The sequence below is a fragment of the Magallana gigas genome, chromosome 9, assembly GCF_963853765.1.
Source record: "Magallana gigas chromosome 9, xbMagGiga1.1, whole genome shotgun sequence".
Lineage (NCBI taxonomy): Eukaryota > Metazoa > Mollusca > Bivalvia > Ostreida > Ostreidae > Magallana > Magallana gigas.
The window spans coordinates 2,178,147-2,193,056 of record NC_088861.1 but is presented as its reverse complement, the minus strand read 5'-3'; the positions used below and the strand labels follow the sequence as shown (position 1 = coordinate 2,193,056).

The window sequence follows — 14,910 nt, the reverse complement described above, 5'->3', positions numbered from 1 at the left end:
TTGGTCAGTGCTTTTCCAATATTGGTGGTTTCACCTTTATTGACATTTGGGCCTTTAATCTCTCCTTGTATGGTGTGAATTTGTTTGTTTTGAGTCCTGTTTTGCCAAGAGAGTTTCTTCCGTTGTGCATTTTGGTTACACTTGTCACAGCATTTTAAGAACGAGGATTTGCACAATCTTGAACAGTCAAAAAATCTAAGTTTGTTGAACAGATGATTCCGTCTACACGTGACGCTACACGTTGTTTTTTCTGGGAGGCAGTAGTCCTCGCAGTCCTCTGACGGATGTTTTAGATACCCGGATGTCAGAGAGACAGTGACAGAGAGGACGGACAATAAAATACCCTGCAATATACAAAAATATGATATTTATTTCCACCGTTAGCACGCAATGTTTTGTTTATCTTTTAATATTAATAAATTCGCAGATCAATAGTATGATTTCATGATTTCATTCTCTCCTGTTCCTTGAATATATTTTTAACAGTTACTTTTAAGTTACGAATCATTGCCTTGTGTTTAAATAAAAATATATTCTATAATTTAAAATCTCAAAGACTTACCCAAGTTATCATGATTCTTCGTCCTCTAAAATACTGAAAGAAATGAAGATATCACGTGGATTTTCGGTATTTATTCGAATTTCTTCAAAAATGAAAAATGGTTCCGCGTACAAGATGCGTGTTGCAAATTTCAATTTTAATTATTTTTATTTACATTATGACACACAGCATTCCACGCAAGACAAATTCATATTACATTGTAACAAAATACTTTCGCTGAATTGCGTTTCAATTTTATTTACAATAAACATGTACATGTATATAAATATTTTCGCTGGGTTTCGTCTTGTTTTTGTTTTTCCCAAAAGTATCTTTTTTTCGAAATTTATTTAAATATTTTTTGTTATGATATAAAGATATTTATGAAATAAAGATATATTTCTGTAATAATTTTAACTTTTAAAAAATTGATTCAATAATAATAGTCATGTGTTTTGGATTTGCAATCAAAAAGGGATATGAAATGTGTCAGGGTGAGAAATATTTTAACGCGACGTTCTATTCTTCCTTTATTCAAAGATGAGCAATAGGACTTCTTCTAACGATCGAGTTAAATTCTGTACACTACACTTCCATGTTTGAAATTGCGTGTTGCGTTTCCTGTCAACAAGTGTTGGGGTCAAAGGTTAATCTGTTAATGATGATTTTCATTAGTTATCATCATTAGTTTTCACAAAAAACAAGCAATAAGAATAATGTTTGGAAAGGCCTCCCTGTCAACTACGTGTTGATAAATGGAGCGAAAGTAACAGAATGCATTATATGTGTCGACGTGTGTCTTTTTATAGCCCGACTGACCTTGAAACCATGTAGAAAAGTTATTTTCATAAAAACTCATGTGAGCGACATTTGATTTTCATTCTGGCATGGCATCAAATTCGTTTTAGCATGTATTCAATGCATTAAAAAGATATTTGATTGATACATTTTTAAAAGTATCAATTCAGATTTGTGCACAAATCCTATAGTTTACTTTAAATATAGGTATCAATTCCTTTTTTGTGCGATTTAAATGAAAACAAATTCTAATATATGAATTATTCATTAAATTACAATGTAAACACTATGCATCAAATAGGATATGATGTACGTTTTTATTTTGTAATAAAAAACATTGATATGAAAATAAACAAACAAACAGTGCGTTTATTGGTTAAAAAAATTCAATACTCTCTCTCTCTCTCTCTCTCTCTCTCTCTACTATAAAGTGTTTACATGGGAACACATCAAATCATTTTCAGTACGTATATTATATGCAACGAGCAAGTCCTTCCTAAATATGAGCTAACAAACCACGCAACAGACCAGTAAACTAATCAGTTAACACACATACTAACCACAAATATATTGCTTGGATAAACAACAATAATATTTCACGGCCGTGCTACCGATAAGTAAATGTGCCATCTTTAAATTGCATGCGTCCTTGAGCAAAAAGAAAAAAAAAGATAGCAATTTTGTTCCAAATATAATAACATGCATTCACTTTGAATTTGCAAAACAAAAAACACCACTCCTTCGTTGAATATTTTTAATTCACATAACAAATATAAAAAACATATAATTATGAGTATCCCTAATCTCTCATTTTACCTACTTCATATAAGGCTCTGGATATACCGTTTTAAATATACCAGAAATACCTAGAAATGTTCATACTTGTGTGGAGCCCGAGGGATTAAGTATATTTGAAGTATGATAACAAGACAATTAAATTATATTTGGTGTAGCATAGATAAACGGTGTCCGAACCGTTCATTCATTTAGATCGCTAATTCCGGATCATAACATTATTATGGAAGGGCTGGACAGATTCTTCAGTTTTACATATAATATAAAAAACCTTTAAAAATCAAGATTTTTTTTACGTGCAATGTTTGAATATTCTAGAAATACCTAGAAACTTCTTTAATTACGTGGAGCCCATAGAATTTAAAGTTTTTTTTACCATAGCCTTTTGGATTATGAATATTTTTCAAAAATAAAAAGCTATAACACTGTATGTATTCCATGCACTTTATAAAACAGTGATCAATATTCCATGTATCATTCGTAGATAGTAGAAAGTGTCCGGAACATTTTTCATTTCGTGCGCTTATACGGGGTCATGACGTTGTTGAAGGGAAGGTTTGGACAGATTCGCCTACACCAGATATCCTCGCCGCTGTCCTCGTCATGTAGGGGCGTGGTCCGGAGGTCCCCTATGACCTCAGGGAGCGTCCGGTAGGTCCTCCCCAGGAAACGCAGGTGGCAGTTTAAGTCTGGACTCTTTGCCGACTCCATGGGATTACCCTATTGAGAGAGTAAAAATAAAAATAGAGATGTTGAAATTTCTTTCATGCTGAAAGAAACCATGTGCAAGGAAAACTGTTACCAGTCGCTTGATCTAAAGCAAAATGAACTGCGTTTTGCTGTCTTTTTGTGCAGTTTTCCCCGTAAACTCGTGCTATTATGACAATTCAAATATGCACGGTTTAAACTTTCTAGCAATTCATGAACCAAAATATTCCGTATACTTTAGCAGATACTAGCAGAACACTTTGACCATAGTTAGGGGCGATGTTCTGCATATGTTACTTAAAACACCTTATATCTAATCGTTACATTTTTGGAAAAGAAAGATTTCTGTAATGTAAAATAGATCAACCAAATTTAAGTTGGACGACAATATTCTTTGAATGCTTCAATCAGTCACTGTAACCCAGTAATTCACACGGACAAACAATGAACCAACATTTTTATTGTCATTAGGTTACCTATACTGTGTTTAAATTTTACAATAAAAAACATGCAACCAATATTGTTCTAAAGTTACAGTCGACTCTGCTTCGGTAAACATTATTTCAACTGGCTGTTAAATATTTGACTTGCCTCTATTTCAAAGTGGACACACTCCTCTCCATCTACCACTGATACCACAAAGTCACCATTGTCTGACCCGCTCTGACTCATTCTGATGAAACAAAAGCAATTAAAATATTTTTATTTTTTTTTGGGGGGGGGGGAGGGGAAATCCGATTAAATCCCACTTTGGGTCCTACTTTGATGGATTCTGTTTAGCATTTAGAACTACAGATTACATAAAGATGAAAAGGTTTATTTCATTCATGTTTGTTTCATTTCACAAATCATATTTTTGGGTATAGCTAAATGGTCAACAAATCTACCTAAAAAGGTTAGATATTATAATTTTAGCCATGAATTGTCATTTAGTAAAAAAAAAATTCAATATATTTTAGCTTTATGAACGTTTTCTCAGATATTCATCAAGAGCTCTTCTTCAAAAGGAGATATATATAGTTTAAAAATGGCCACGGCTTTCGAACCCTCCTTAGTAGTATCCGTCTGTGATGTATCAACTACCTGACTAAGAAAGTGCAGTTTCTCTGGTTTCGGAGTAAACTATCGGCTTCAGTTCTGGACATTTCACCGGCAAACCAGCTACAGAAGATATGGAATATTCCGCTGAGTAAAAGTTTTAAATTTCTTTGTCTATCTTGTAAGGTTTAATACGAGAAGTTTCTTAATGAATAAAATTTCCGTAAAACCATTATGTTTAATCACACAGAGAATGTGTTTCTGGGATATGCATGGTAATCATGTTTATTTGCTTATAGATTTTCTTTGTACACAGATTCACTTTCAGTAACAGTTACTGTACCTCACTCTCTCTTTGGTTGTAGCGTCTTTTTGTACAGATTTCTGCATGATATCATGAAGCTGTAATAATATAGATATTATCTCATTGAGTTTGAGGAAAGATAAAGAAAGTTTCCAAATTAGGATTACATAAATTGTTATTAGTCCCATATCGGTGAAACCCGGGGGCTATGGCCTTTATATCACTGTATTTTCGTCTGACTGTCGATCATTCTCTCCCGATTTGGTTCTCCAGACTTTTTTGTTATGGTTTGGTGAATTAATTTGAAACTTGCTGTGAAGCTTTATTGTGAGAAACTACAAATCAAGTTTATGTTTGGTCAAGATTAATCGACAGATAGTCAAGAAATTAATTTCTAAACGGTTAGTTTATTTTCATAATTAGTTCGTCCTAATGAAAAAAAATCTTTCACGGAAATTTCTGGAAACCCATATTGAACATGCACATAAGTCGACATTCGGAGTCACGGATTGCCTATGATTATGCAGTACGCTCCAATTGCCTGTTTTTACATTCTTCAGTCTTCTTCAGTTGCATTGCATTGTTAACTTATAATGAGTTATATATGCTATGAATGAAGTCGTTTAGAACAACATTAGCCTACTAGCAGTAAATGTTTATTACAGTATGAATGATATTCATTTACTTTAACTTAAGATTTTTTTCTTACATGTTTAACGAGACAGCACCTTCCAGAGTCGCCATCGTTTTTAACTGGACCAAAAAACCTGACGATCTTCAAGAACCTGGACAACTCGACAATTCCTTCCACTGTAAAATCAAGAATTTTAAAAACTAAGTAATTAATATTAAATGTAATGCTTGAACATTGAATATTTAATAAAAACAAATTTAGAACTAAAAATGCTATCATTTTAAACTTACATTTGATACGACACACCATGTTACCAATTTATGAATCTAAATATATGTTTTCAGGAAAAATGCATATGTACCCCACGTTTGTTAATAGTTTTTATATAATCTAGACTTCTGCCAATGTTGGTCATTATCTGTATATTTCTTTATAGCGAAAGGAAATATCTTGTTTATCAAACTTCACATCGTTATACGAAGTTTGTATATTACTGAGCTGTATACTGTAAACCAACTTCATTCACGTGCGAGATACATTCGCGAGGTTTGCTAGAGCTTAGCTCGTCGTCACGAATATTTCTCTCCGTGAAGCAGCTTTTGCTGTATGGGTGTAAAGACTTCTGAAGTGTAAATAAAACTTGATCGCGAAAAAAGTCGTCGCGAACCAGTTTACTTCTGTTAAATCGCGATATAAAGTTGTCGCGAAAACAAGTTGGTTTACAGAAGTACATGTAGCAGTGTATATAGAACCATTTTAACAAGAGGTTGGACTTAAGTTAGTTGGTGTCAAACAGCATTGTGACGTAGGCCTATGTATTTCATTGTAGGCCACACAGCCGTTGCTCTTTGAAATCAACAAGATTTGCCTGGCTTTTGAGCTATGACTACGCAATCAGTGTATATTTCACTTGAAACCAGCGTCATTTTAACTTGTTTTGACGCAGGAAATAGATAGATACGTCCTATTGAAAGTCCAAGGCCTTGTTAAAATGGTTGTAACTAGTTTTCTTGAGTGATTTTACTTAGACACATACCGTCATCACACACTTCGAGCAATGTCTTCAAGAGGAACTTGGTTTGTTTACTGTTCAGTCCATCTTCTTTAGGGAATTTTTCTTTTAATTTTTCATAAAATCTTATCCAAAACTGAAAAAATATAATATCTATATGTAAGGTTTTTGTACATGTGCTTATTCCGGGGGGGGGGGGGGGGGGGGAGACTTCCCCTCCCCTCGGAATAATCAAACATATCAAATTTAAATAGTAAATTTTTAAAGTATAGGCCTCAGACCCCCACCGCTAAACAATATTCCAATGTGTATCGTCTAAATGAACAGTAATCTTTGAAAGCTACATTTCTTCTCAAATAATATATTCAGGCAATACATGAACCTTGGAATGGCAACTTTTTGTGTTGTTTTGACTTGGAGATTCAACCTCGCTCCAGAACTCCATCGTTTCTTTGGATGCAGCTGTATCTCTAAACATTTTGCAGGTCGAACCTTTATAGGATAAAAGCTTAAAGTCAAACACATTTTTGTTTTGTTGAACACTTCCGATAAAAAGTATAAAGATAAACTATTCTATGATAAGTCTCGAAATATAATTACGTTGTAAAGGCCTCATTGCAAATTTGAAAAGCCCTATGAGAAAACACTTACTTAATATTAGATCAAAGACAGAAAATCCTTTTTGCTGTTCAGTGTTGATACTACATTGTAAATATATACGTCGTTCAAAGAGCAACTGAGTGCTCAGATAGATATTAATTTTCATTTACAAACTGTTGTATATGTATGTATCTTATAACAACAACATGCAGTTGCTTTCGTAATTTTACAATTAGTTGACTCCTTCATAACAACATTTAAAAAATTCAGTAAGAAGTTTAAATTTAACATAATTTGTGAACAGAATATATATAACATGCACTTATATTGGTTGCATATATATTTATCATAATGCAATATAGAACAATAACGAATCGAACCATATAACCATTAATGCGAATTCAGGAAAACACAATCCAAATTCTTGTACTCACATTCCCAGGGAAACAAATCTGACGTGGTGCTACTGGAGCTAGCTCTAGAATTTCTATGAAAATAAGCCATCATGGGAACATCCGGATCACAAGGAATCCTGTCCAGGACTGGATCAGGTATTCTGTCCAAGGATCCGGTGTAACCGGAACTCTCCGAGAGTCCTCGAGACGAGCCTCTTTTTGACAGGTTCACTTCCGCTTCCTCGTCGTGTTCTACGGGTTCACTTCCGGAAAAACTTGTAGAGCTGCTGGAGCCAAGTGCCAAAACCTTGTGTCCATTTGCTCTAGAGTAAAGTACTTCTATCTTCTCTGGCGACTTAGTCTTAAGTTGGTCGGACTGGGCACTGAATACGGGGTTTTGCACGTTTTCAACTTTCATTGCACGACACTTGCGTGACGCACAAATGTTCGTTGATGAAATCTTTTGCATTTCTTCACCATTCATAATGCCTTATAATTAATAAAAAGGATGTACATTTTAAAATGTTTTTATGATTTATGTTATAAATCGATGATATTACTTTTATTTGATTCCTGGTGTATGTACCACAGTTCAAAAAGATCTGACTGAGCTATTAATATATAGCAATTATTGCATCATTATGCATCGATTATCTGTTTGTTAAAACAGGAAGAAATAATATCAACATGACATTTAACTAAAGAGTTGTTATTAGAAATTAGCCATTCAAATAATTGATGGATTTCTGTATTCTCATTAACATATCAGTGCAGAAAAAATGGATGAAAATATTACATAAAAATGTTTTGTTAAGCAATGCTTTTTTAACCAATTTCACACAAAATAGACACAAAGTGAATACTATTATATGCGGCGGTGTTTCAAAGGATTAAGAATAGCTCATCTTTATTAATGTAAAATCATGAAGGAAATCGAAAATAAATTGAACTTTTCCGGGTTTTAAGGAAACGCTATGGGTTCAAAAATCATCTTTTGATGATAAATTTATTAAATTTAAATATTTATATTTAACTATTATGATTATCAAGATTAAAAATGGGTAGCAAAATAGCACGTTTAACCTAATAAATAGGAAGGAAAGTAGCTTCAGCCAAAAAGTTTGCTTTCAGAATATTTTTCCTCGGACTTAATTGGCAGAAAACACTTACCTTATTCAAGTTTTAGTACTTGCAATTTGCAGCGTGCAGCTTTATACAATTGCATTCCTATTTATGGAACGAAATCACGTTTCACGAAAACCCACCGTGGGGTAGTGAGCACCGGACAGTTGAAAGGTTTCAATAGTCATCACGTGATCAAAGTAAGCATCAGGGCATGTCCTTTGTTTAATGTTTTTTTTTAAAAGGATAACACGCAAAATTACTCATTATTCTGTTTTGAAAAACACTTCCTCAATTTTACAATTTCATAAATACACGCATCAATTACTTCCTCTAGCTGAAATTAAGGATTCCGATTTTTACCTCCCACTCTTGAATTTAAGACTTAAAAAAAAGGCAATTTTTTTGGCAAAGACGTTAATAGGATCGCTACAGCGTAAAAGTGTTACTTAAGGGATGAAGAGAGTACTTATTCATTACGAGAGAGAGAGAGAGAGAGAGAGAGAGAGAGAGAGAGAGAGAGAGAGAGAGAGAGAGAGAGAGAGAGAGAGAGGCGCTATGTTTACAGGAGCTCACTGACGAAAGTTTACTACAAAATATTTTTGATTTTTTTTTTAATCTTGACAATATTACCAAAAAAATCTATTCACAAATCTTTAAAATCTTATTCTGCTATGTGTGGCGGGGTGGGGGTAGTATCAGTAACCCAATAATTTAATTTTACATATACTCCAAAAAAGTGGGATAGGGAGACCAGCTCCTTCAGAAATAATTTTTCTGTATGTTTAAGAAATGTCGGTTATGAGAAAAAGTTCTCGGGAGGGGTTGTTCAGGCCTCAGTTGTCTTCATGATATTACGTAATTGTTACCAAATGTATATAAATATATCATAGGCAGTTATCCCTATCTATATATCCGGCCCGCACCTCCTGTTACTATATATGTGCTTGTTACATTTAATATGTCGTACAATACTAAACAATAGCGTATCATTTTAATCTCACATTTTTTTTGGGGGGGGGGGGGGGTAAGAGAGAGAGAGAGAGAGAGAGAGAGAGAGAGAGAGAGAGAGAGAGAGAGAGAGAGAGAGAGAGAGAGAGAGAGAGAGAGAGAGAGGCCTGTGAGCTATTAAAAAATCTGGCATTCTAAACTAAACGGGAATTTTCTTGTGGAATAAACCTGATTTATATAAAGGGTTACACCTTCCTTGGGTGAATTTCCTTACTACCTCTTCCCCTATATTTACTTCCCATTCTTTAATTAAACCTATTCATGAACATTATGAATTTCATTGGGAAGGTATAGTCTGTCCCAAGTTATTGCTTCCATCACTTTTTTATGATTTTAATAAAAATACACATACCTGTGAAAGAAATACAGTTGAAATCGATGAAAGGGAAAATATCCAAGATATCTTCATTGAACAATTATCATTTTTCACTCTTAAAAGTTCACAGGATCGAAAATAAATTTCTTACGGAGATTTATAATGGGAAATGTTTACATCTTTTCTCCATTCGGAAGTACTCGGGATACCTCGCGAAATTTTTCAACGTTATCATCCGGGCTTATTAATGGCTGATCCGAAATGCGAAATCCCCGTAGACTTTCTATTTTTGAATGTGTATTGAAACCTGTATTGAAGATGGGGGTCGGTTGTCCAGACGCCCTCATAAGTCAACTCTGGAAAAATCCAAACTTATAAACCTCAACGCAAATTACCTAGTATAGACCAGTACTGCGACCACCGCCCCCCCCCCCCCCCCATCCCCCTGCGAAATTATACCTCAGAACACCCCCCCCCTTTCTAATCTGTAAACCACGTCAGATTACCCGGGTGCGTGGTATGCGTTTGTTTTTCATGATAAAAGTTTGCCAAGTAAATTATTTTCATAAGATTTCCATGAATGAAGTTTAAGACGGGACAGAAATAAGCTACGCCTGACCTTGATCCGCCGACGGTCATTTTTCCCGCGAAAACTTGACACTTGATACGAAAACTTCCGGTTCCTCACAGCACAGCATCAACGATTGCAAGGTTGGTCCAGAAATGATTAAGTTTAATAATAATAACCTTTCAGATTAAAAAAAATATATCTTTATCCTTGAAAATCACAGCATTCGCAGCATTTCGAGCGAATTGGGTTTACAGCTTATTGAAGAGATGAATTTGTTTGATTACTGTTCAAGCCTGGCTAAACAAATGCTGATTGAAAATAATTTGACGGGATGCATGATACACCCTATTTTACATATTTTGTACACATTAATTGACAGTTTCACTCATCAAAACTTGTCTATAAATACTGACGTATATGATGTCTACCTCATCACTTGCAGGCATGGCAGGAGAACTGCAAGGTCTCATATCATATATTGTGGACGCTTTGAAACGGTGGTTTTATTTCGTGTATGTATATCAATATTCTCTTTGAATAACAGCAAGATAGAAGGTGCATTCAAAGTTAACCAGATTGTTACTAACGGCAAGTTGGGTCACCAAATCTACAAATGCATGGTTCCACATGGTAGAAATTGGTAACCAATGTTGACCATTAGTTTAAATGAAATCACCAAATCTACCAACAGTCAAGAGCTTATATAGGCAAGTTTGGTAGGTGACGCCATTAGGCTAATTCAACATTGCTATAAGAAACTATGGAAACCTACTTAAATAATGACTTGTTTGCATAAGATTTGTAAATATCTTGTTGCATGAATATTTTGAATACAGTCTTAAACAACTTCTTTTAGAGCATGCCTATGTTCCTATAGTGCATTCCTTTTATTGACCTAAAAACACCACCAAGTTTACCTTTTAATACTTGATACAACCTCATCAACCTCAAAGTGAAATACTGAAATTATGTTAAAATAATAAGCTCATCAACAGTTCAATGAAAGTTGTATGGTATTGTACCATTGCACCAATAAACAATTTTACTCTTTGGTCCTTTACTGGTGTACAACCAGTTCTCGCCGAGTACAATTTCTCGCCAATACATTGTGACGTCATTTTTCGTCTATAATTTTATGTGTTGATAAAATGACATCACATCACAATGTACTGGCGAGAACTGGTTGCACGCCAGTATGTTACAATGATGGTTTTGTTAACAAATTCTGATGGCAGTGGAGTAATCACAAAGACTATTCAGCTATTAAAAGATGGAATGGCATGCTACATAAGTTCAAAGATAAAATTTTTGAATCAATTGTCAAAGTAAAAGATCATCTAAAAAGAGTTAGCCTTTTATGAAATTTTATCATAATATATCACCTATTTGTTTCATAGTTTTTAATGGAGAAATGTAGGTCCTAGAAATTATTTTGGCAGCAAACAAGACAAAAACCATTTTCTGTGACGCAATTTACTTATCTTCCATTATTTACTATTTTTCTATCTTGGCAATGTGAAGATTTCCACTAAGTTATTTAAAAAATTATATTTTCATATGATATGATTATTTACTATTTGTAGATATTGTTTCAATGGAAAATACATTCTATGATTTTTTTTTTTATGCATTCAATATGCATATATCATGCTATAAGAAGAAAAGGCAAAATATTCTAACTCAAAAAATAGCCTGGTAATGCACGTTCAATTTTTGGGCATTAACAGGTGTAAATACAAATAAGTAAAAATAATCTAAAAAGGGAAATTATCAAAAAACTGAGGAACGTTGCCTGTGTCCTTAAATGATTAAGTTACTGTCTTTATTCTTGGTAATGAACATGATGAATGAATTTTCAAGACTGTCTAAGAATTTTTCCTCTCTTTTTTTTTAGTAAATTTGAAAGTGAAATGGCTGCTACAAGAAGTATTGAGAGCTATGTGTCGGACATCTGCAAATATATTGATGAATTGGACTACAGGAATTTGAGCGACGTTTACGAAACCCTGCACAAAATGAGGGCTAGTTTAAAGGATAAGCATTACCTAAACTACTGGAAAGTGCTTCAATGTATCGGAGAGGTAGCTGCCAACAAACTGATCTACATGGTGGTCAAGAGTCCACAAGCCTGTTGTAGAGAGCATCGGGTATCCCACCTTCTGCACGTGATTGGATTTTTCAGTGAGTGCTTGACAACAGTGGCCTTCATTAAGAGAATTAATACCTACAAGATCGATCTTCTCCCAGTCATTTTCTCAGCTTTAGAACAAAGAGAATACCCAGAACTTGTTAGGAAGGGTTTTATCGTGTTGTATAGAATGATCATTGTGGGAAAATCAACACTAGTGGCTCCGTACCTGAAGCATGGAATCATCAGGCATATATTTCAACAAATCAAGTGTCGACAGGGAGCTTTTGGGATTTATTGTCTTGAAGCCGTTTCCTACTGTGCCAAAATTCTAGCAGCATTACTGCAACTTGGTGACAAAGAGGCAAGGAAGTCTATTCTAAAGTCCAATGTAATAAACGAACTAAATGTGTATGTGGTGAAACTGAAGAAATCAAAGATAGATTTGGAAGGAGTAAAAGACGTCTTGCAATTCCACGACCATGTAAGAATCCTCACAAGCGGCTTTTATAGCCAATTGAAACCTGAGGAATGGATTCCTAAAGACAAACTCATGGAAGAGCTTGATCAGTTTTTGGAAGTTTTCATCTTCTGTTCTTCGCCTGCGTGTCGGAAGCTGGAGACACAGAATGAGAAGTTTTTGTACTGCGGCCAGTGTAAGTTGTCAAGGTACTGTTCTCCTCATTGCCAGAAGCAACATTGGAAACAGGGCCACAAGGTAATGTGTTTACATGATCATGGACCTAACTTGTAATGACTGCCGACCAATCAGAACAAGTGTTCCAGAAGCAACACTGGAAACAGGACCACAAGGTAATGTGTTTACGTGATCATGAACCTGACTTGTAATGACTACTGACAAATCAGAATAAGTGATCAATAGACTTGGAATGGAATATGGAAATGTGAAACAACCCAAGAACTTGCTAAAGTATGCAGAAGTACTCTTTTGATAACTGACCAGTCTCAAGTTTAGAAGGAGTGGAGGCAGAGATGATTTGATTTCTTTGTATTGCATACTCAAGCAGATGAGTTAATATTGGCATTGCAATGAAAAAAGGATGTGGAGGATATTTTGCATGATTAAAAGAACTTACTGGTATTGCATAAGCATGATAAGTAAAAAGTATTATGAATGGTCAAAAATGTGTTCATCAATGATCCTTACATTTGCTTTCACGTTTGTAAACATAAGTTTCTTTATGAACTGTAGTGCTTGAAATTTAGTGGTAGTTTTAGATTTAAGATTAGATTATCAAATTTTAGTGCTAGATTTTTAGTTGTAGTTTTAGACTTTTTAAGATTTTGAAAGTTTTAAAAAGATAATGTATATTTCTCTTTTTGCTTGCCTTAATCAGAAATTAAAGATTAAAATATATCTTTGTGCGATTTGTATTAGTTATTATATTTTAAAAATTACGCTGTCTTTAAAAGTGTTTAAAACCAAGTTATGGTTTGTGGCCGGGAATCCAAGTTTTATTTTACCAATTTCTTATGTCAACAGAGTTTGTCAAAAATGCATGTAAATAATCAAAAATATATTATATATATTTCAAAATTATCAAAATACAGCTGTTCAAATTTCCATGAAGTAGTTTTAAAAGAAAGATAATTATGATACCTGTGATACCATCATCAGGGTTTGCAAAATAAATGATGAGTAACTTTTCTGTGCTTGTTCAATTATTGGTTTGGTTTGTGCAGTTTTTTAACATTTACCTGGTATATTAATATTTATGATAATCTTATAGTACTGTAAATTTATGTGTCAGAGACATTTGTGCTGTGCACATATGTATCTGCTTTAATGATTTGCATGCAATAATATCTAATACCTGAATAGGTGTCCAAAATCTGAGGAGGCAGGGCCATACATGTTAGAAATATCTTTTTGAATTTTACAGAAACATAGTTGATGAGACCTTCCTCACTTTGAAAAACCATAGATTAAACTTAAATGACATTGAGATGATGACCATCCCTGCTTTAATTAAGGACATGAGGAAAAGCATTTTAGAGAACTTTGCTATGACCTTAATGTCTGACTTTCAAAGAGGTATAGTGCACATGATATAAGATTTTGCCTATAATATATCACTTTTGCAGACATCAGACATTTTCAATATTATACAATATTTAGTTAAGATACATGTATATTTAAAGAAACGCAAGTTAAAGAATTACCATGATGAAAGCTAAAGTCTGAATTATCTTACAGGACGTCATTAAAATATTCAGGTTTTGTTAGGGATACATTGTAAATAGAAAAATAGCTAGTATACGATAAAAAATCGGATATTGGACTATTTGAACCACTCTAACCAAGGAAATCTGATTAAAATTATGCTCTACAAGTATTTTAGTACACTTTGACATTGAATTAGTTTTGTTTTAACGTGGTCTTCATACTGAAAATGAGACAAATATTTCAATTGGTATCTTTTCTAATACATTTATGTATATAGCCATATATATAGAAATACATCTTGTGGAAGTGTTGGATGTGCGGCCTAGTGGTAACGCGGATGTCTTTTTGATTTTGTGGTCGCTGGATCAAATCCACCAAGTAGTAAATATTTTTCACTTATTTGAAACATGAAAAGAATAGAGAGATTATTAATAAGTTACATGTATCTAATCTTCTAGATTTTATTAAACAAAATATTTTGTTTAATTCAGTTTTAGAATGAGCACACCCAATATAAACATATCTCTTCATTAACACTTTACATGTACTCTATCTATACTTACATGTAGATCCACTGCATTTTGCTGTAACTTATCACAGTTTAGATTATCAACTGATATTTTACACAGTGTTTCCCTAATTTATGATGAAAGAGCTTTTACAGACACCATTATAAAATCAGTATCTAGGTTTCGAAAATCATATTGCGACAGCTACATGTGTAGGTACCTGAAGCTATTTTTAGTAAC

General features: G+C 33.8%; 2 protein-coding genes and 1 long non-coding RNA gene across 4 annotated transcripts; 1 reads left to right on the top strand and 2 right to left on the bottom strand.

Moving 5' to 3' along the window:
• Window positions 1–258: 258 nt before the first annotated feature.
• LOC117690973 (uncharacterized) lies at window positions 259–668 on the bottom strand. Its single transcript, XR_010709286.1, has 2 exons — window positions 563–668; window positions 259–344 (listed from the first exon to the last, which is right to left on the bottom strand). It is a non-coding gene; the product is annotated as an uncharacterized lncRNA (long non-coding RNA).
• A 1,415-nt stretch (window positions 669–2,083) lies between these two features.
• LOC105346233 (uncharacterized) lies at window positions 2,084–8,149 on the bottom strand. Its single transcript, XM_020074527.3, has 9 exons — window positions 7,996–8,149; window positions 6,865–7,314; window positions 6,213–6,322; window positions 5,855–5,966; window positions 4,894–4,994; window positions 4,224–4,282; window positions 3,926–4,003; window positions 3,434–3,515; window positions 2,084–2,854 (listed from the first exon to the last, which is right to left on the bottom strand). The coding sequence occupies exons 2-9, from the start codon at window positions 7,307–7,309 to the stop codon at window positions 2,645–2,647; spliced, it is 1,197 nt and encodes a 398-aa protein (XP_019930086.3). The 5' UTR covers window positions 7,310–7,314; window positions 7,996–8,149; the 3' UTR covers window positions 2,084–2,644.
• A 1,719-nt stretch (window positions 8,150–9,868) lies between these two features.
• Window positions 9,869–13,642, top strand: LOC105346246 (uncharacterized). 2 transcript variants are annotated; one of them, XM_034475892.2, is made up of 3 exons: window positions 9,869–9,985; window positions 10,288–10,357; window positions 11,740–13,642. In XM_034475892.2, the coding sequence occupies exons 2-3, from the start codon at window positions 10,290–10,292 to the stop codon at window positions 12,725–12,727; spliced, it is 1,056 nt and encodes a 351-aa protein (XP_034331783.2). In that variant the 5' UTR covers window positions 9,869–9,985; window positions 10,288–10,289; the 3' UTR covers window positions 12,728–13,642. The 2 variants fall into 2 exon arrangements, with proteins under 2 accessions (XP_034331783.2, XP_065928465.1); XM_066072393.1 differs by lacking the exon at window positions 10,288–10,357.
• The last annotated feature ends 1,268 nt before the right edge of the window (window positions 13,643–14,910 follow it).